The sequence below is a fragment of the Sapajus apella genome, unplaced genomic scaffold, assembly GCF_009761245.1.
Source record: "Sapajus apella isolate SASKATOON/1434 unplaced genomic scaffold, GSC_monkey_1.0 scaffold169, whole genome shotgun sequence".
Classification (NCBI taxonomy): domain Eukaryota; kingdom Metazoa; phylum Chordata; class Mammalia; order Primates; family Cebidae; genus Sapajus; species Sapajus apella.
In genome coordinates, this window is record NW_022437109.1 from 1,724,484 (window position 1) to 1,745,867 (window position 21,384).

Genomic DNA, 21,384 nt, shown 5'->3' on the forward strand with positions numbered 1-21,384 from the left:
TATATCATGTTTAACAGAAAGAATGATAGAGATTGACTTGAGTCGGTCATTGAAAGGGGGCAGGGTTTAGGTAACAGAAACTGGAAAGGTTGGGCAAGGTGAACAGCATGAAGACCTTAAGGGCAAAAAGTTGTAGTGTTCAGGAGTAAAAAAAAAAAAAAAAAAAAAAAAACAAAAGAGGAATCATGTGGGGGAACACAAGGAAAAATAGAGACTGTGACCAAAGATATTGGACTTTCTTCTCAAAGCACTGGGGAGCCATTGACAAAGTTGAATAGGGAATGATATGCAAATCACTGTTCTAGGAAAATTAACTTGGTTATCAGTGAGAAGGGATTAGAGGTAAGAGAGACTATATTGGTACAGTGAAGTCAAGATCAGAGTGGTGGCAATGGAACGGATAGGAAGAAATGAATTTTAAGAGATATTCCAAATAAAGAATAAAAAAGATTTGGTGACCAGATGACACCAAGTTTTAACCCCAGTTATCCAGAAAAAAAAAAAAAAGAAAAAAGAAAAAAAAAAAAACTACGGTACCTAGTGATACCACAGGTAGCACTAGCAGAAGAGGAGACTGTAAAAAGTGGTACCTGGCTGGGCATGGTGGCTCACGCCTGTAATCCCAGCACTTTGGAAGCCAGGACGGGTGGATCACTTGAGGTCGGGAGTTTGAGACCAGCCTGGCCAACACGGTGAAACCTGCCTCTACTAAAAATACAAAAAATAGCTGGGCATGGTGGCAGGTGTGTGTAATCCAGCTACTAGGGAGGCTGAGGCAGGAGAATCGTTTGAACCTGGGAGGCGGAGGTTGCAGTGAGCCAAGATCGTGTCATGGCACTCCAGCCCAGACATGGTGAGACTCTGTCTCAAAAAAAAAGAAAAAAAAGAAAGAAAAAAGTGGGAGCAGAAGGACATGTTTACAGGAAAGAATAATTTGATTGGTGATTACTGGAAAACACACCAGACTGGAAACCAAGTTCTGTTCCACACATTGTGTGGGCCTGGACAAGTCTGCTAAGATTCTTTGTGTATCAAATGAGGAGGTCGAGTTGAACTGGATATACAAGAGACATTTCTTTTTTTTTCTTTGAGAGGGAGTCTCACTCTGTTACCCAGGTAGTGGCGAATCTTGGCTCACTGACACCTCTGCCTTCTGGGTTCAAGCAATTCTGGTGCATCAGCCTCCTGAGTAGCTGGGATTACAGATTGCACCACCACACCTAGCTAATTTTTGTATTTTTAGTAGAGATGGGGTTTCGCCATGTTGGCCAAGCTGGTCTTGAACTCCTGACCTCAAGTGATCCACCTGCCTCAGGCATGGGATTACAGGTGTGAGCCACCGCACCAGCCAAGAGGCATGTCTTGGCTCTAAAACACTGAAAGTTTCAATAATGTTTAAGTATCAGCAATATGTAAATAAAACTGTCCAACAGAAATTTAAACACTCAGTATGCCATCTCAGGGGAAAAGTTGGGAGTAGAGATAAAGCTGTAGCAGTCTTCTAGGTTGAAGCAATAATTAAAGCCACGAAAGAATGTAATCAGAGAAAAGAGTCAAGGCCTGAGCCTAGGGGAACACCCATTTTGGCGTAGGTTCAAGTGGGGCCCTTACGAGGCTTAGACATTGCTGCCAGATAGATAAGAGGAGGATTAGGATAGTGTGCTGTCATGCGATCTCAGGGCAGAGAGTTTCAGTAGGTACCATCAGGTGTCAAATGATACAGAGACCATAATGCACATAGCCTTTGTAAAGGGCTTCACTGTTGATTAGGTAGAAGTTAGATTATAATACTGGTTCTGTGTGCTCATTAGTGACTTTGGAGGGTGCAACAAAGTGAAAGCATCAGAAGCTAGGCTGCAAGGGGTTAAGGATTGAGTGGCAGAAAGGAACCAGAACGAGTAGTATAGACTACATTGTCAAGAATTATGGAGAAAAGAAGAGGACAATCAGCCTTAAGAGATGTTCTCAAGGAGGAATGATCTGATCATATTTGTGATCAAACTATTTCATTGCCACCACTCTGGTCTGATCCTACTTGTGATACTTGGACAAATAATTATTCCTGGGACAAACTGAAGTTACAAGATAAAGTGGGGATATGTGACACAGCAAAAGTTCCAGAGGTGAAGGTAATCAAAAGCACAAATGGATACGTTTGCCTTTAAAAGGAGGTCATATTCTCTAACAAATAAGGCGAGGCAATTATTCAGAGAACAGAAAACTTGAGAAATGAGGGAAAGACATGTAACTAGCTACAAGAAACACGCTAAAGAGTCAATAAGCAATGACTAAGTTGACAGAGAAGCCTGATGCCCTACAAAGGATTGGGGTGGGAGAGGAAATGGTTTGGTGGAAAGTGAGACAAATCGGAAAAAGAGTAATATACAAAGAAGGGTAGTTACAGATCCATTCATGGACTTCATTTCTGCCTCCTTTTTTTTCGCCTCCTTCTAACACTGAGTTCTTCCTTAGTCTAGCATATATCTAGCACCTGCAGCTTTTTTTTTTTTTTTTTTTGGGACGGAGTCACTCTGTCACCCAGGCTAGAGTGCAGTGGCATGATCATGGCTCACTGGCAACCTCCACCTCCCGGGTTCAAGTAATTCTCCTGCCTCAGCCTACCAAGTAGCTTGGATTACAGGCACCCACCACCACACCCAGTCATTTTTTTGTATTTTTAGTAGAGACAGGGTTTCACCATGTTGGCCAGGCTGGTCTCAAACTCCTAACCACAAGTGATCTGCCCACCTTAACCCCCCAAAATGCTGGGATTACAGGCATGAGCCACTGCATGCACCCTAGCTGCAGCTTTTTGAATAAGTATGAAGCCTAGTGTCTTGAGGTGTTCCCAAGTCTGACAATTCTGGGGTGCCCTTTCCTTTTTAAAACTGGCAACCACCAGACGCGGTGGCTCATGCCTGTAATCCCAGCACTTTGGGAGGCCGAGGTGGGTGGATCACAAGGTCAAGAGATCGAGACCATCCTGGCCAACATGGTGAAACCCCGTCTCTACTGAAAATACACAAATTAGCTGGGCTTGGTGACATGTGCCTGTAGTCCTAGCTACTTGGGAGGCTGAGGCAGGAGAATTGCTTGAACCCAGGAGGCGGAGATTGCAGTGAGCCGAGATTGTGCCACTGCACTTCAGCCTGGTGCCTGGCAACAGAGCGAGACTCTGTCTCAAGAAAACAAAAAACAAAAAACTGGCAACCACAGTGGCTGATTTGGCTCTTGTGTTCCTCCTCTGGCAGCAGCAACCTATATATGCGTTTACCACAGGCATCAATAGTTTCCATCAAAGCAAAGAACTAGCCGGGAGCAGAAGAACCTGCAAGTCTGGGCCAGCTGGAAGATTACAAAGGTGTGAAAACAAAGGGAAAGGTACTAGTTTCTGAGCCTGAATGAAAACATAAACCTGGCCGGGTGTGGTGGCTCAAGCCTATAATCCTAGCACTTTGGGAGGCCAAGGCAGGCAGACCCCTTGAGGTTAGGAGTTCAAGACCAGTCTGGCCAACATGCAGTGAAACCCCATCTCTCCAAAAATACAAAAATTAGCCGGGCATGGTGGTGTGTGCCTGTAACCCCAGCTACTCAGGAGGCTGTGGCCTGAGAATCACTTAGAACCCGGAGGCAGAGGTTGCAGTTGCAGTGAGCTGAGATTGCATCACTGTGCTCCAGCTTGGGCAACACAGTGAGACTGCATCTCAAAAAACAAGCCCTCCCACCCCGCCATAAACCCAACTCTGAACCCTGTAACTGTTTCAAGGATCTTCCATAGAAAAACAGCAGCAGAGTCCCCTTGTCCCACAAGGCTCATATTGTCATCCAGACCCTAATTTGGTAGAGCTCATGTTCACAGACATCCCCATTCCTTTTCTACTTTTCTGCGGCTCACAGGATAAGGATTGGTTTTGGAGGCAGATAGTTTTTTTTTTTTTTTTTTTTTTTTTTCCCCGAAGAGACAGGGTCTCCCTATGTTGCCCAGGCTGAGGTGCAGCGGCTATTCTCAGGCGAGATCCCACTACTGATCAGCACGGGAGTTTTGACCAGCTCTGTTTTCGACCTGGGTTGGTTCACTCCTCCTTAGGCAACCTGGTGGTCCCCCGCTCCCGGGAGGTCACCATACTGATGCTGAACTTAGTGCGGACACCCAATTGGCATAGCGCACCAGAGCCCAGAATTCCTGGGCTCAAGCGATTCTCCCACCTCAGCCTCCTTTGTAGCTGGGACTACAGGCATGCACCACCGTGCCCGGCGGAGGCAGACAGGTTTTCAATTTCCCCCAATCAGCAAACTGTTTAGGTATAAAAAAAAGTCTTTAATCAGGAAGGATTTATCTTCCCTCAACACAAATGCACACATTAAAAGTAAAAATACATATATACATGAATATTTACACAAATGACAAATCACAGTGGACAGCTACATGCCCTGGGCTAGGGGTTGAGAAGATGAACATCAGGAGCAACTGCAGGATGGCTTCTCTGCTGTTCCCGTTGTCCTGTGGTCGTCTTTTTGGCCAAGGTGGATAGACTGGGAGGGGACAGGGTATAGCTCCAGTCTGATGGCAGAGTTACTGGCAAACTATAGCAACGAGGCCCCTCTCCAGACAGTTTCATAGGATCACCAGAGATGACAGGAGATGCTGTAGCAGGTGGGACTGGAGTGGTTGGGGCAGAGTGGGTGAAGGGTTGCACTCCATGCTGGAGGAAAAGAATGACACCAATGCCGGTTCCAGTGCCTAAAGGACCATGGCTAAAGGAGACAGTACCGGGGGAGCTGAGAGGGGGGTTGCAAATTGGAGTGGTGTGGATCCAGGTGAGGTTCATGGCTGGCCATTCTGTAAGGTGCCAAGGCTGCTTTGGTTTCAAAGCTAGATGTCCTAGCTGTGTCTGGTCCATCTTTTCCACAGGATATGCAGGAGAGGAAGCAGCTGAATCATTGTGGTGGGCTGGAAAATGCTACGGAGGGGAGAAATGAGAAAAAAATGGAGAAAGCTTTCAGATTAGCTCCATCTGGTTACTTAAATCTTTGCATTCCTCGGGAACTCAGTTTGCAATGCAAACGTATCTCATTTTATGCAACAGATATGATCTTGCCAGGCCATGGTTAAGTAAAAGTTTTAGTAACCAACTTATACTTTCATTTATTCAAAAAATGAATGGCCTACTATGGGCCACATACTATATTAGAAACTGGATATCCAGAGATGAACTAAAAACAAACAGTCCCATAGGTTCTCACTATTTATAAAATAGTTCTTTTTAGAATTTCTTTAAAAAGAAGTCCATTTTTAATTGAAATCATTTCCCAAATTCTGCATTTAAATTATAATAGTCTATTAATAGTCTATGGCGAGTTATTTAAGAAGTATAAATTAATATTCAGGCAAGATCCTGCTTTTTTTAATTTTATATTTGAGATAGGGTCTCACTCTGCCAACCAGGCTGGAGTGACGCAGCACAATCATGGCTTACTGTAGCCTTGACCTCCCAAGCTCAAGAGATCCTCCCACCTCAGCATCCTGAGTAGCTGGCACTACAGGCACACGCCACCATGCCCGTTTACTTTTTGTATTTTTTGTAGAGACTGGGTTTCACCATGTTGCCAGGCTAGTCTCAAACTCCTGGGCTCAACCAATCCTCCTGCCTTGGCCTCCCAAAGTGCTAGGATTACAGGCGTAAGCCACTGTGTCTGGCCTACTGATTTTTTAATAGATTATTCACAGCAATAAGAACCATGGCTGATTGAAAATTAGGACTGGTGATTATCTACAGGAGACTCTCCTTCTCCATCATTTGAATGCCCTTTACATACCCTATTCTTTGAGGACAGAAAATAGGTCACTTCTATACCAGGTCTAAAACTATCAACATTGCTGCTATGGGTGTCTCCCTCCCCCACTTCCAGTGATGTACTTCTCACAACCAGTCCTTGAAACTCAGTGTAGACGCAAAACCTTTCAAAGGTTTTGGCACAAGGATACTTAGGCAGAAATGAAAAGAAGGAGAGGGGAAGGGTTTGAGGGCAGTAGGGAAAAAAGCGTTTGCAGAGAGAAGCTGAGGCATCTTCCCACATGAATCATTTGGCCAGGTAAAAAGCCTTTACCTGGCAGAAAGCAGATAAGCTGTGGCATGAGGGATAGGATTAAACTTCATGGAGTTCTTCCCAGTGATCCAAACAAAACAGAACAACAACAACAAACGTGTAGGAATCAAAACAATGCAGAAAGTTTAGGAATTCCCTTCCCCGAAAACAAACTTAGAAAACATTCAGAAGAAAATGGCAAAAGAAGCCCATTTCTGCATGCACATTTCATTTCCTTGGCTACCTTCCCACCTCTTTCTCATGTTCTTAAGTTCTTACCTTGGTCAGCTGATGCTTGCCACCACCCAATGATGACTTCTGGGCAGCTATATGAGGAAACCAAGTCTTTAACATTCCTTCTACCTGTAGCAAGGTTCCTAGATAACGTTCCCTGTGAAAATGACATTGTTTAAAAAAAAAACAACAGGGTTGGAGAAATCTCATTTTTTAAGAAGACCCAAAGAAAGAACCAGGGGACTTACCCCATCTGTGGCTTCTGCAGAACACCTACAATACGCTGGATCCTGTCCATTGCCACACTCTGCTGAAAACTGCTTAATCCTGGGGACAGGGACAGAGAGAGATTAAGGATTGAGATTCAAGCATGTAGTCAGGTAAAGGAAGGACGGAAGGGGGTTTAAATAGATTGATCTAAAAAAATTAAGTGGGGCCAGGTGTGGTGGCTCACACCTGTAATCCCAGCACTTTGGGAGGCCAAGGCAGGTGGATCACCTGAGGTCAGGAGTTCAAAAGACCAGCCTGGCCAGTCTCTACTAAAGATAAAAATTAGCTGGGTGTGGTGGTGGGCGCCTGTAATCCCAGCGACTTGGGAGGATGAGGCGGAAGAATCACTTGAACCCAGGAGGCGAAAGTTGCAGTGAACCAAGATCACGCCACTGCACTCTAGCCTGGGCAACAAGAGCAAAACTCCGTATCAAGAAAAAAAAATTTAGTCATCGTAGCAAAAAAGGAGTAATACAGGCCCCAAACAAGAACTTAAGAGAAATACATGTCAAAAGAAGAAAAGAGAAAGAGAAATGAACCTAGCCCAAATGAACGCAACTAATGAGATTACCTCTCTCAAAACGACCCATCTTCAGCCCATTGAGAAGGTCTGTGAGAGGAGGTATAAATCCTTGGAGTTCTTTACACTGTAGGAAAACAGGACAGATGCTATGAGAAGACTCAGAGCTGCATACACCACCAGTGGCTCTAACTTCACTTCCAAATCTGGGAGTCATTACTGTCCTCATAGAGTCCTTACCAACCGGCTGGGTGCTAAGCCACTCCAGGAGAGTCTCCTTTCACCTGCTTTCTCTTACCTTCTGGGCAAACAGCAGGTCTCCCTCTGTGGTACAACCTTGGATGTTTAGACTGGTCTCCAATTCACCATCTCTTGTTCTTTTCGCCCCAGATCCTGCCATAGGAGAAGCTGAGCCTCGCTGTTCCGGATGAGATGGTGTATGTTGGTTACTGGAAACTTTTGATCGATGCCTGCAGCGGATAGGACCTGGGCTGGGCCGTGAACCTCCCCTCTGCCCAACAGTGTCTGGCCTGGTTCCATGGGCCCCCTTGTCCTCCCTCTCACTATCAGAGGGGAAGCCAAAGTCACTGTTCACTGGGGAGGTGGGAAAAGACGAAGAGAGAGAGTAGGAGGAATAGGAAGAAACACTAGATGGAGAATCCATAGGTCCAGAAGCAGGGGCTGGAGAGCAGCTCCTGGAGTACCCAAAGATCGGAACCTGCAACTGAAGAGCAAAGCGAGGGAGTTTGAAACCGGAGTTTAGGATTAGGAAATGGACTGGGAGATTGGGGTGTACTGCGTGGGATAACACTTGTTCTCCCCCTCCCCAATATTACCTGTCTCAGAGACAAAAGAAAAAGACATTTCCACCCCCACCCCCGTCCATTAAGAACCTGGGATTCCCACTCTGGCCTCGGCAGAGCAGCTCTCAGCCTGACGCAGCCTCCGTTCTTTTCACCCTCCGTTCAGAGTAAATACCTGACTTGAAAGACACCCTCCCCTCGGCCCGCTGTTCGCCAGGGCTGTTTGCCCGCCTGAGTCCGCAGCAAGCCTCTCCACCTGAGGCCATGCCACCCACAAGCGGTCAATCTGAGCACGCGAACCCACCTAGTGACCCTACAGGAACCGCCCCCACAGACTGGCCTCCTGCCGTCTCCCAAGGTTTGGAGATCAGGATCCCTGCGCCGGTCTCTCTGGGCTCTCGCCTGCCACGTGATGCAAACCCTTGCAATACCAAGATCTGCATTCAGCCCCCAAACCCACTCCCTCTGGGTCCAATCCTCCCCAACAGCTTGCTTTTTCCTCCGAATCTCCTTACCTGTGTCAGCCTGCTCAGCCCAGGCTCGGTCTCCAGCTCCTTCTCCGGCTCTCCCAGTCTGGCAACCCACCTCCGCCTCTCTCAGTGGGCCCCGCCCCTTCCCCCTCCCAGACACGTGCAGCCCGGCACGTGCCTCCCCCTGCGTACACAGATCTCGCTCCCTCATTGGTTGCATCGCCGGTAACACGTGACTCTCGTTACTGAAGTCCACGGCCCATTTGCTACAGTACAAAGGGGCTCAGCCAATAGAGAGGCAGCCAGGTGATGATTGGCTGGAAGGGAAGCGTTTCGTGCTCCGCCCCTACATGCGGCTCCCGGAGAGGACCCGGTGGTGAGAAAAGGAGGAGGATGGAAAAAAGAGTGGAAAAGAAGGGAGGGGAGGAAAAGGGCGGAGCCGGTGGCCTTAAATAGGATGGTGATGCGCTGGAAACGCGCGGCTCGAGTGTTCCGAGATTGGTTGCGCTACTGAAGCCGTGCGTCTCCGGACGTGGGACGCCCCCCCCCCCCCCCCCCCGCCCCCGGTTCCGTCTCAGGAACTAACTCATCTGCCCCCTCTTTGAGCACCTCCGCTCACGGTCGCAGCACGTGGAAACCATCAGTGATTTGTGTCTGCAACGTGTGTTAGAGAATGCAGGTGTGTGACGCGGTATATTCTCCCTCTCTTGGCGGCCTGGCCCTCGTGACTCTCCGGTCTCCGTTTCACCTCCCCCACCCCTTTCTCCTCCACGTTGGGTGCCTCCTGCCCTGCTGGGTGAGGAGGGTGGGGATTGCGGCCGAGAACACCGCGTCCTCTCTGGCTCCCGCTGGGGCGGCTCCTCTAGCCCTTTTCTTACATAACGTACCACGCACGTTACCAGCTCAGATGCCAGCCCGCCACGACGCTAGAGGTCAAAACGAAACTCAGTTTTTCCTGACTTTTTTGTCCAGGCTTCTCCGGCCCGGCGTCCTGAATTATCTGATTCCAAGCATGGGAAACAGCGGGGTAGGTCCTTGATCTCCTAGGTTATGGCTTTGTTCAGCTTCAGTGCCTTCATCTGTCCCCTGGAGGAGATTCCGAAGACTTTGAAGGAGGGGAGGGAGGCAAGTCCAGAGTTTAGAGAGTCTCAGAAGTAAATGGGACGTTACTACTGTCGCTGCGCCTTGCATTTTGAGTACAATGGAGAGGAGAGCAGGGCACAAGGACGGTGAGCTGGTTGAAAATAGGATGTCGGAGAGACCGCAAGGGGGCAGCCCAATTCTGATTAGGGTCCGGAGGATAGAGAATTAAAAATTTTAAGTGAGTTTGTCCCTGCCATAATTACCAACTGCTGCAAAAGGCGCATTGTTGGACAGAGGTGTGGGTGGGGGTGGGTAGGTGTGAATATTTTAAATATATTCTAAGTAGTTTTTGATATTTTACATTATGTTTTAACAATGGGCTTATTCTTATAAAAAAAAAGATTCTAAATAAACCGCAATCCCGTTTCCCCAAGCACACTGTTTCAACACCATATTTAATCAAATAAAACAACAGAATTAGCAATGTGGACTTCGAATAAACCTGCTGTCTGTGGGTGCCCTCCAGTCTTCCCCAAACTGCAGGTTTATTCACAGTCCATAATGTCCTCTAATTCTATTATCTCCCAACTCTCCTTCCAGTCTACACTTGCGGTCTCTAAATCCTGGTGCTCTCTTGAGTTGTGACTTTACAACAGACATTCATGAAGGAGCGGACAGTAACCAGATTATTTTATCATTTATTTTATCTTCCAATTTCCTCTTGCCAAACTCCCAGCCAGAGAGTCACAGCAGGCTTCTCCCACCTAAAAAAAAAAAAAAAAAAAAAAAAAAAATCAGGAGACCCGGAAACCCCTCATACCTCCCACCTCTATGGAAACTCCCTAGATATTCTGAGCTGGGATTGCTCTGTGATAACTCCTGGGAAAGATGCGTTTGTACCCCCCTCCTCCACAGTCCTTTTACCTCCTGCTGAATCTCTTTATGCTCGATGGTTATTTAGAATTCTGAATTTAAAACTTCTTACCCTATAATAAAGGTTTCTCTTCCCTTCTCTCCCCGCACCCTGCCATACATATCAGAGAACCGCCACCCCTTCTGCCTCTGAACTTTGCCTCTTGACTCTACCAGGTTGTAGGACCCACCCATTTTGCCCTCTGATACTCGCCGTGACTTGAAACATGGCCAGGCTGGAACTAGCTTTGATTGTTCCAGACATTTCGGAAGCCTGGAGAGGTATTTCCCTCACCCCTTCATCTACCTGCCTCTGCTCTAGGAGATCCTGAAGTCCTCTTAGTTCAGAAAAATTATTAACTCATCACAAAAGTCTACTTCAGCATCTCCTAAACTTTTTTAAGACTGAATAAGATTTTTCTGGCCGGGCGCGGTGGCTCAAGCCTGTAATCCCAGCACTTTGGGAGGCCGAGGCGGGTGGATCACGGGGTCAAGAGATCGAAACCATCCTGGTCAACATGGTGAAACCCCGTCTTTACTAAAAATACAAAACATTAGCTGGGCATGGTGGCGCGTGCCTGTAATCCCAGCTACTCAGGAGGCTGAGGCAGGAGAATTGCCTGAACCCAGGAAAAAAAAAGGTGAGCCGAGATCGCGCCATTGCACTCCAGCCTGGGTAACAAGAGTGAAACTCCATCTCAAAAAAAAAAAAAAAAAAAAAAGATTTTTCTAAATGTGATTCCTCTTCTTTCATCTTGTTATTTTTTTGAGACAGAGTCTCAGTCTGTTGCCCAGTGACAGTAGTACAGTGGCCAGATCATGGCTCTCTGCAGCCTCCACTTCCTGGGCTCAAGGGATCCTTCCACCCCATACTTCCCAGTAGCTGGGACTGCAGGCATGTGCTACCATACCCAACGAATTTTTATTTTTAATTTTTTTTAACCTCTTGTAGAAGAGTGAGTTATTTATTTTTAAATTTTTTGTAGAGACAAGGTCTCACTATGTTGCTCAGCTTGGTCTCAGACTATGTTGCTCAGCCTGGTCTGGAACTCCTTGGCTCAAGTGATCCTCCCACCTTAGCCTCCCAAAGTGCTGGGATTTTAGGGATTAGCCACTATGCCTGAATCTCTTCCTTCTGGAGATGATAATTGACCAGGCTGGAAACACTAGCCAGCGATACTGGTAAGAATTGCTTTGGTTTAGTGTGGGAAGTTAAAAAGAAATTATTTCACAGACTTCCCCAAAGCCAGTGGCTGCACTCTTACCTTCTACATGAAATACATCCCCGCCTGAACAAGGGCACAGGACAGGAGGAGGGGAATAGGACTCTGCAAACTGGACACAGCATCGTTCAGATCTGGACTCTGCTAAAATACAGACATCCCAAAACAGTAGGCTGGTATCATTCCTCCTACCACTTCTCTGTCCCCCTCCGAAAGGACTGCCACTTCTTTACAATAACCTCTGTCTCCCTTTCCTTTGGGCTTTAGAGAAAGATCCATCCCTCCCCATCACTGTAAGGAGTCCTTTCTTCTGTGTTTTTCAGCCATCCCTGACCACACCAGGGAGGCCAATTCAATTCAGTTATTTCTATTTTGTATCTATTATGCACATGATACTATGCTAGTCACTGTGCTAGGTGCTATAGGGAGGGACATAAATATGAATAAGACAAGATTCTTGACCTCAAGGAATTTACAATCTAAAGGGAGTCTACCATATACTTTATTTATTTATTTATTTGTTTGTTTATTACCATTTTTTTGAGACAGTCTTCTTCTGTCGCCAGGCTGAAGTGCAGTGGTGTGATCTCCACTTGCTTTTACCTCCACCTCCTGGGTTCAAGCAATTCTCCTGCCTTAGCCTCCTGAGTAGCTGGGATTACAGGTGCCCATTACCACGCCTGGCTAATATTTGTATTTTTAGCAGAGATGGGGTTTTGCCATGTTGGCCAGGCTGGTCTCAAACTCCTGACTTCAGGTGATCCACCTGCCTTAGCTTCCCAAAGTGCTGGGATTACAGGTGTGAGCCACCATGCCTGGCCTACTATATACTTTAAAAAAATTTACCTCCTCTTATTGTTGATCTTTCACTTTCCACTCTTACCGGCTTCTCTCATCTGTGCTCAACTATGTGCAGGTTGCTCTTTGGTCCTATTTCCCTTTCCAGCTGTTGCTTCGCTTTTTCATTACCAGATTTTTTTTTTTTTTTTGAGACAGAGTCTTGCTCTGTGACCCAGGCTTGAGTGCAGTGGTGCGATCTCAGTTTACTGCAGCCTCTGCCTCCCGGGTTCAAGCGATTCTCCTGCCTCAGCCTCCTGAGTAGCTGGGACTACAGGCGCCCACCACCACACCTGGCTAATTTTTTTGTATTTTTAGTAGAGATGGGGTTTCACCGTGTTAGCCAGGATGGTCTCGATCTCCTGACCTCGTGATCCGCCCGCCTCGGCCTCCCAAAGTGCTGGGATTACAGGCGTGAGCCAACACGCCCGGCCTTTTTCATTACCAGCTTTTCTAGGTGGTTGGTCTATACTCACCTCCCTTTCCTCGTGACGTGCACCCTTTTTAACTCTACAAAAATCTAGCTTTTCTCCAAGCACTCAATTAAAACTACCTTCCTGACAGTTACTAGTGACCTCCTTCTTCTTGGCCTCTTGGTAGCTTTTGGTCGCTTATATTAAACTTTCTTTTCTAGACTCTGTAATACAAACTTGGCTATCTGCCTACTTCTCCAGTCAAATCCTTCTCCTTTCCATTCACTAATTCCTCCTCCTCCCACTCACTGCAGGCATAGTCACTGGCCTTCTGAGCTGGTGTGTACTGGCTCTGTTGAGCTCATTTACTTTCATAACTGTGACTTTGCACTTAGAACTCTAGCCCTGATCTAGTTCAGTGACCTTTAGGACACACTCATAGGATTTTCACCATAAACTCAGCTTGGTCACTACCAAATTAATAAAACTTATGTCCTAAACTACTCTGGCGTCCCATGGTTCCTATTTTGGTCAATCATTTTCCCAGACATCCATGTTTAAAACCTATGAGTTATTTAACTCTCTCATTTATACCTCATATAAAATTATCACTTAAGGAAGGTATTTTCTTCAAAATATTTCTTATTTTTCTCCTCTCCATTCATAATGCCACTTCCAGAGTCCAGATTGTTTCTGGAACAACGCAAATCTCATAATTGCTCTCCACTAAATTATTTACATCCTGCATACAACCTGATGAGTGGTTTTTCTTTTCTTTTTTTTTTTTTGAGGCGGAGTTTTGCTTGTTATCCAGGCTGGAGTGCAATGGCACAATCTCAGCTCACCGCAACCTCCACATCCTGGATTCAAGCAATTCTCCTGCCTCAGCCCCCCGAGTAGCTGGGATTACAGGCGTGGGCCACCACGTGCAGCTAATTTTGTATTTTTAGTAGAGCCAGGATTTCTCCATGTTGGTCAGGCTGGTCTCGAACTCCCAACCTCAGGTGATCCGCCTGCCTCAGCCTCCAAAGTGCTGGGATTATAGGCATGAGCCACCACACCCGGCTGGTTTATCTAGAAGAACAGTTTTCATCATGTTTTTACCATAAGGAAGACCTTACTAGGCTCCTTATTGATTATGAGTCCAAACTTTAGCATGACACTTGAGACACTCTGAAATTTGGCTCTATGTTGCCACATGTGAAATTACCAAGCAAATATTAGGAGCCTTGTAAATTTTATATTTTCTTAATTACCACTGTTCCCGTCCATATACCCTTTCCTTCAATCATACTCTATTCCTTAAACGTACTATGCTTGTTCTATTCCCCCTCCTGTGTAGGTCTTTCACTCTTTTTTTTTTTTTAAGATGTGGAATCTTGCTCTGTTGCCCAGGCTGAAGTGCAGTGGAGTGATCTTGACTCACTGCAACCTCCGCTTCCCAGGTTCAGGCGATTTTCATGCCTCGGCCTCCTGAGTAGCTGGGATTACAGGCACGTAGCACCACAGTTCACTAACTTTTGTATTTTTAGTAGAGATGGGCCAACAATCACCATCTTGGCCACTGAAGTAGTCTTGAACTGCTGACTTCAAGTGATCTGGCCACCTCAGCCTCCCCAAGTGCTGGGATTAAAGGTGTGAGCCATCGTACCTGGCCTCTTTCACTCTTGGAATAACGATTCTTCCTAATTGCTTTTATCCTTTCATAACTACCCACCAATCAAAAGCTCACCTATTCTCCAGGGTGTATCTCAGGCACAAATGCCTCCTGAAAGCTTTTCATACAGCTCTATCCTGTACTAATCTCTCTCCTTACACCGGCTAAAGTACTGCCAATGTCTTCTGCTTTCAAATATATATACAATTTAACATTGTAACATACCTTTTCATTTTGTTCTAAGTATTTTGTAAATGCAATTTTATAAATTCCTTGAGGACAATAACATCATAGATTTCTTTTTTATCAGCATAAGCAACCTTTAACAGCCTTAGGCATAGATTACATAGGTATTGAATACTACTGAACTGAAATTTAACTGTACCATATCTCCCCAGTGTTCTGTATACAGGGTTAGTATTAAATCTCAGTGAAATATGGCCAAGTTGAGATGCATACCTGCACTGAAGTACTAATTGTTTGGTTTCCCTATCCTCAAAAGCCTGGTATTGCAGCCCTCTATTTACTGCACATCACTAGGGATGTCCTGTCTCCCCCCAGCCTCCAATCCCCAATCAACTCACTGGTTCCGTTGTTACTGGTTTCACAGTTACAGGCTTCTGATGGTCTGTACGTGCTGTTTGAAGATGAATGGTAGTCCCTACTGCTTCCGTTATGTCCTTATTCAAACTGTTCTACCCTCAGTGGGATTTGGGAAACACAGAGTTAGCATTTTCTCCGTCCACCATCTTCAAAGATTCTCTATTTAAAGTTCTCCCCTTCCCCACCTCCGCCCAGCCCAAAAACAAGCTCAGGTATTCCCCCTCCCTACGCTTGCATAGATTTGTACCCGTCTCATTTAGAAGTCCCTTGATGCCCCTCTCAGTGTCGTAGCAAACTTACTGAGGACAATTTATAAAGTTTTAGCTTTTTTCTCCTCCCCAGATAAGGTTAACAAATCTGTTTTGGGCCTACTACTTGGTTTCTCTTCATGAAACATTTCAACATTGCCCAGTTTCATTTCTTTTATCTTTTCTTTTCGGTATTTTCACTTTTTTTTTTTTGAGACAGAGTTTTGCTGTTGTTACCCAGACTGGAGTGCAATGGCACAATCTTGGCTCACCGCAACCTCCGCCTCCTGGGTTCAAGTAATTCTCCTGCCTCAGCCTCCTGAGTAGCTGGGATTACAGGCACATGCCACCATGCCCAGCTAATTTTTGTATTTGTAGTAGAGACGGGGTTTCACCTTGTTGACCAGGATGGTCTCAATCTCTTGACCTCGTGACCCACCCGCCTTGGCCTCCCAAAGTGCTGGGATTACAGGCGTGAGCCACTGTGCCCGGCCAATTTCTTTCTCTTTTTTTGAGATGGAGTCTGGCTCTGTCACCCAGGCTGGAGTGTAGTGGTGCGATCTTGGCTCACTGCAACCACCATCTCCTGGATTCAAGTGATTCTCCTGCCTTAGCCTTCCAAGTAGCTAGGATTTTAGGCATGCACTACTATGTCCAACTAATGTTTTTGTATTTTTCGTAGAGATGGCATTTCACCATGTTGGCCAGGCCAGTCTCAAACTCTTGATTCCAAATGATCCACTCGCTTGGCCTCACAAAGTGCTGGGATTACAGGTATGAGCCACTGTGCCCGGCCAATTTCTTTTTAATTGTTACTTAACCTAACCCTCTTAGATGTAGAGGTCACTCACCAGCCTGTCCTCTGACTCAAACATGGAGTAATCAATGGTGAAATCTGCACCAAAGTCATCTGCAGAGGAGAAAGAAAATCAGCAGTCATAAAAGAAAAAGGTAACTCTAGATCTGGAAAAGAAAAGGGAATAAGGCTGGGCGCGGTGGCTCACACCTATAATCCCAGCACTTTGGGAGGCTGAGGCGGGTAGATCACGAGGTCAAGAGATCGAGACCATCCTGGTCAACACGGTGAAACCCCGTCTCTACTAAAAATACAAAAATTAGCTGGGTGTGGCAGTGCAGGCCTGTAGTCCCAGCTACTCGGGAGGCTGAGGCAGGAGGAGGCGGAGGTTGCGGTGAGCCAAGATCGAGCCATTGCACACCAGCCTGGGTAACGGGTGAAACTCACTCTCAAAAAAAAAAAAAAAAAAGAAAAGGGAAGAAATTGCTCAGAATAGTTTAACTTACTCAAGTTGTAAATCTGATTGGTATAATCCAATTTTATTTAGCTGTAATGTTAAAGACAGTTGTGAATATGTATGCATTTATATTTTGAATCTAAGTATATCTAAAATAACTTGAAATTTGAAAATTTTTCAGACCCCTGAGAATCAAGGTCTCACTCTATTACCAGTACAGTTGGCTCAATCATAGCTTACTGCCACCTCCAACTCCTAAGCTCAAGTGATCCTCCTGCCTCAGCCTCCTGGGACTACATCCATGGGCCACCATGCCCAGCTAATTAATTTTTTTTTTTTTTCTGTAAAGACAGGGTATGATATCTCTACTTGATACCCAGGCTAGTCTTGAACTCCTGGGCTCAAGCAATCCTCCTATCTAAAAATCACTATCTGGATAAATAACAAAATGAGTCCTTTTTTTTTTCTTTTTTAGATGGAGTCTCACTCTGTCGCCCAGGGTGGAGCGCATTGGCGTGATCTTGGCTCACCACAACTTTCTCCTCCCCAGTTCAGGTAATTCTCCCACCTCAGCCTCCTGAATAGCTGGGACTACAGGCAGGCACCACCACGCCCAGCTAATTTTTGTATCTTTAGTAGATACAAAAATTGTGTCTACTAAATGTTGGCCAGGCAGGTCTCAAACCTCAGGTGATCCACCTGCCTCAGCCTCTCAAATGCTGGGATTACAGGTGTGAGTCACCGTGCCCAGGCCATCGTGAATTTTCATAGGTTTTGTTCATAGCCAGATTTCTCTCTGACCCCGTAGCTCTGCTGCAAAGTGAAGAGCAGTCTCAGAACTAAATATTCTGAAGCCTTTCTCTAGTCAGCTAAGGGGAAGAGTCTTTCATGGACTCACCATAAATGGGGGTGACTGTAAAATAATAGGCCACCTGATAATATTCATCCTCTTCCAGTCTTTCTTCATCATATTCTTGTCCTATGGGGACAAGGACTACAGGTCAAGGGACATCTGGAACACCTTACCCACAGAAGGACACCTGGAGTTGACCTCAGTTCTCCCAGCTTTCTTGCTTTCTTTCTGCCTCCCCTCCAGTGGTCAGACTCCCTGCCTGCCTGTGCACCTCTGCGCCCCTCTCAGTCTTCTGGGCTCCATATCTGTAATGAGGCCTGTTACTCTATGCCCTTTCAATCCAGAAACTCCTAAAACAGAAAACAGTCCCCTTCACACACTATACACCCAAAGGGAGAACCAAACCTAAAGAAGGCGGGAAGAGTAGAGACCAGGAATCAGACACACCAAATCTTCTATTTAATATGCTCCAGATCTTATTGCATTTGTGAGAGGTCGTTTCTTAACAGTGTCTCTTGCAAATAACTAACACACACCCTTAGGCTTTGGATTTGAGATTTGGTTCCAGCAACACTGCTAACAGAATAACCCTGAACAATCTACTTAATATCCGCTTTCTTAAAATGAGTCAGCTGGACTAAATGACCCATCTCCGTTAGTTTTTCTTCCCTTCCAGAACTAAAAATATGTGGCTTTGATATGACTGGATCAAGAACTCCAGGCCTCCTGCTAAACACTTCCCTGAGCTCCCTGAATGCTTTCCCTTCAACTCCAAGCTAATGACACAGGAATCTAGAGGAAAAGGAAACAGTGAGACACACCTGGCAGACAGGGAACAAAGGAGGGAAGGAGCCAAGCTACTCTTGGGACCCTGTCCCTGAAGACAGCCAGTTTTCCACTCTCCTAAAGGTCACCCACTTGTGTGTCTTTACTAACAGCAGGTTTTTTCTACAATTCTCTCGGAAAGGAGGTTCCCTAGCTATTAGTTTCAGGCTGTGACACCTTCTAGGAATCTCTCCTTCACCCTTGCTTCAGCCCCTCTCATCTTGTTCAACTTCCGTGGTGATGGAGAACTGAGTTCAGTGTTGCTAGGGCCTGCTTGTGTCTGGAGCTCCATCCTCCTTCTGTGATGGGACTCTGCTCTCCTGCCCCTTTCCTGGCTCTGCCTTCCAGATCTCCATTCTGCCCTCCACACCGGACCTTAGCACAATGAGAAAACTCTATCACTCCCCATTGAAATGCATCTCTCACCCACAGCTCATTTTTTTTTTCTCCCACCCCATTTATGGTAGAGGACCTGGCACAAAAGCTCAGAGAGAGAAGTGGACTTACCCAGGATAAGTGGCACAGCAAGGATGGCTACAAAGAGGACATCCATTCTGGATTCTGAACTATTGCTGTGAAAGTAAAAAAGGAAATTACAGAGTTTCCCACCAAACTTACCCCGCCTCCCCCCTCCTCCTCCGAGGCTGAAGCGACTCTTCTCCTCCCAGGGGGCAGAACTCCCCGCCTACTGGCTGGCTGACTGCATCTCCAGTTACTGCTGGTCCCCAGCCAGAGCGCCCAGATTGACAGGCAAAAGTGGGTTTTGATGCAAACATGTTTATTGAGCTCCCCCTGCCCTAGATTAGATCCACTCAGGACTCCCACTGCCACTACTAAGAAAAATAAAAAACAAGCCTACCGAGGAGTTTCCCCTCTCCCCCTTTTCCTTCCTTCCTCCAAGGCCTCATAAAAAGCTCACCCTCCCTCTCACTGTCCCTGACTTACCACCACCACCTAGAGTTGCCTTTCTCTCTGAGGCTTCCTCACAGTCTCTTTTCATGACAGTGGAAATGTTCTGAGGAAGGGGTGAGCATTTTTCTAGACTGGAAAGAGTCCGTTTCTTCTGTCTGTTTCGAGCTATGGAGTACAGGAACAATATTTACGCATCATTGTCTGACTTAAAGCACCTGCTGCGTGGCTGCAGATAAAAGTCTCTCAGCCACGGTCAGTTATTTCCTCTCTGGTAATACTGACCTCACCTCACCTCTTTCTCAACTTCCAGGATGCAGGATGGAAGAAGGGAGAAAGCAGATAGTCTCTTTCCCTGCTACAATTGCCACACCCTCCTTCCCACATTCTGTCACTTGGTGTATTCCTTTCATTCCGTCCTACAGGAGAAGAGTTTGTTTGTTTTGTTTTTACCAGAAAATAAACACCAACTTTATTAATATAATAGCAACAAAGGGTTTCCAATTTCTCAGAAGGAAAATAACATAACACCAGCACAAGTGTTTAAAGAGTAAATGCCGGGCCAGGCATGGTGGCTCACACCTGTAATCCAAGCGCTTTGGAGGCCAAGGCGGGCGGATCACCTGAGGTGGGGAGTTTAAGAGCAGCCTGACCAACATGGTGAAATCCCATCTTTTAAAAATAAAAAATAGGCTGGGCGCGGTGGCTCAAGCCTGTAATCCCAGCACTTTGGGAGGCCGAGGCGGGTGGATCACGAGGTCAAGAGATCGAGACCATCCTGGTCAACATGGTGAAACCCCGTCTCTACTAAAACTACAAAAAATTAGCTGGGCATGGTGGCGCGTGCCTGTAGTCCCAGCTACTCAGGAGGCTGAGGCAGGAGAATTGCCTGAACTCAGGAGGCGGAGGTTGCGGTGAGCCGAGATCGCGCCATTGCACTCCAGCCTGGGTAACAAGAGCGAAACTCCGTCTCAAAAAAAAAAAAAAAAAAAGCTATTCTCACCCCTCAGCCGCCTGGAATTACAGGTGGGTGCCATCACACCCAGCTAATTTTTGTATTTTTAGCAGAGATGGGGTTTCACCATGTTGGCCAGGCTGGTCTGAAACTCCTAACCCTAAGTGATTGCCTGCCTTGGCCTCCGAAAGTGCTGAGATTACAGGGGTGAGCCACCGCACCCGGCCAACTTTAATTCACTCTAATATACAACCCCTCTCCCCAGCCTGAGGAAAATGCATCACTGAGGTTCATTTTTCAGAAAATAAATAGAGGAAGTATGACATAAAAGGAACTTGGGGCGGGTGGGGGTGTCGTTTTCCTTCAACCCCATTGCTCTAATGGCTTTTAAACTCCCGAACTCTTTCAAAATGCCTTCCTAACACTTCTCTCCAGGCCCCTTTTGCTTCTCTCTGATTCTCTTGCGTTACAGATGAAGGATTCATCATTGATACACTGTATTCCATGTTTGTCCAAAGAGCTCCTACTTTTTAATATAATCATCCCTTAGGCAGCAGCTGTAGCCCATTTCCTCTCATTCAAGTAAGAACAATACCCGTCCCTATCTCCCTGCGCCCCATCCTGTGCTCTCTTTGTACTTGTCCCTTAGATTCAAACAGAACCTACCTCCTCTGCAGCCCTTCAAGAAGAGCTAGGATTGCCGGGTGCGGTAGTTCACGCCTGTAATCCCAGCACTTTGGGAGGCTGAGGCAGGCGGATCACCTGAGGTCAGAAGTTCGAGACCAGCCTGACCTACATGGTGAAACCCCATCTTTAAAAAAAAAAGAATGGGAGTGTAAATTAGTTCAACCATTGTGGAAGACAGTGTGGCGATTTCTCAAGGACCTAGAAATAGAAATTCCATTTGACCCAGCAATCCCGTTACTGAGTATATATCCAAAGGATTATAAATCGTTCTACTATAAGGACACATGCACACGAATGTTCATTGCAGCACTGTTTACAATAGCAAAGACCTGGAACCAACCCAAATGCCCATCGATGATAGACCAGACAGGGAAAATGTGGCACATATACACCATGGAATATTATGCAGCCATCAAAAACGATGAGTTTGTGTCCTTTGTAGGGACATGGATGAACCTGGAAACCATCATTCTCAGCAAACTGACACAAGAACAGAAAATCAAACATCGCATGTTCTCACTCATAGGTGGGTGTTGAACAAT

General features: G+C 46.2%; 2 protein-coding genes and 1 long non-coding RNA gene across 12 annotated transcripts; 1 reads left to right on the plus strand and 2 right to left on the minus strand.

The window, feature by feature from the left end:
- Positions 1-4,297: 4,297 nt before the first annotated feature.
- Positions 4,298-9,765, minus strand: CIART (circadian associated repressor of transcription). 5 transcript variants are annotated; one of them, XM_032267470.1, is made up of 6 exons: positions 9,385-9,765; positions 7,410-7,529; positions 7,163-7,238; positions 6,570-6,648; positions 6,367-6,478; positions 4,298-4,961 (listed from the first exon to the last, which is right to left on the minus strand). In XM_032267470.1, the coding sequence occupies exons 2-6, from the start codon at positions 7,509-7,511 to the stop codon at positions 4,437-4,439; spliced, it is 894 nt and encodes a 297-aa protein (XP_032123361.1). In that variant the 5' UTR covers positions 7,512-7,529; positions 9,385-9,765; the 3' UTR covers positions 4,298-4,436. The 5 variants fall into 5 exon arrangements, with proteins under 5 accessions (XP_032123361.1, XP_032123357.1, XP_032123360.1 ...); XM_032267466.1 differs by lacking the exon at positions 9,385-9,765 and adding an exon at positions 8,430-8,537 and having other exon boundaries at positions 7,410-7,835; XM_032267469.1 differs by lacking the exon at positions 9,385-9,765 and adding an exon at positions 8,430-8,536.
- Positions 9,766-10,145: 380 nt separating this feature from the next.
- CUNH1orf54 (chromosome unknown C1orf54 homolog) lies at positions 10,146-19,693 on the minus strand. Of its 6 annotated transcripts, none has more exons than XM_032267482.1 (7): positions 19,237-19,686; positions 18,799-18,863; positions 17,512-17,592; positions 16,212-16,270; positions 15,094-15,204; positions 11,645-11,743; positions 10,146-10,231 (listed from the first exon to the last, which is right to left on the minus strand). In XM_032267482.1, exons 2-6 carry the CDS (start codon positions 18,842-18,844, stop codon positions 11,648-11,650), a joined length of 393 nt encoding a protein of 130 aa, XP_032123373.1. In that variant the 5' UTR covers positions 18,845-18,863; positions 19,237-19,686; the 3' UTR covers positions 10,146-10,231; positions 11,645-11,647. The 6 variants fall into 6 exon arrangements, with proteins under 6 accessions (XP_032123373.1, XP_032123370.1, XP_032123374.1 ...); XM_032267479.1 differs by lacking the exon at positions 19,237-19,686 and adding an exon at positions 18,981-19,121; XM_032267481.1 differs by having other exon boundaries at positions 10,158-10,231; positions 11,645-11,746; positions 19,237-19,693.
- On the plus strand, positions 11,479-16,311 carry LOC116542502. The gene is made up of 2 exons (XR_004265248.1): positions 11,479-11,561; positions 16,195-16,311. It is a non-coding gene; the product is annotated as an uncharacterized LOC116542502 (long non-coding RNA).
- Positions 19,694-21,384: the final 1,691 nt, after the last annotated feature.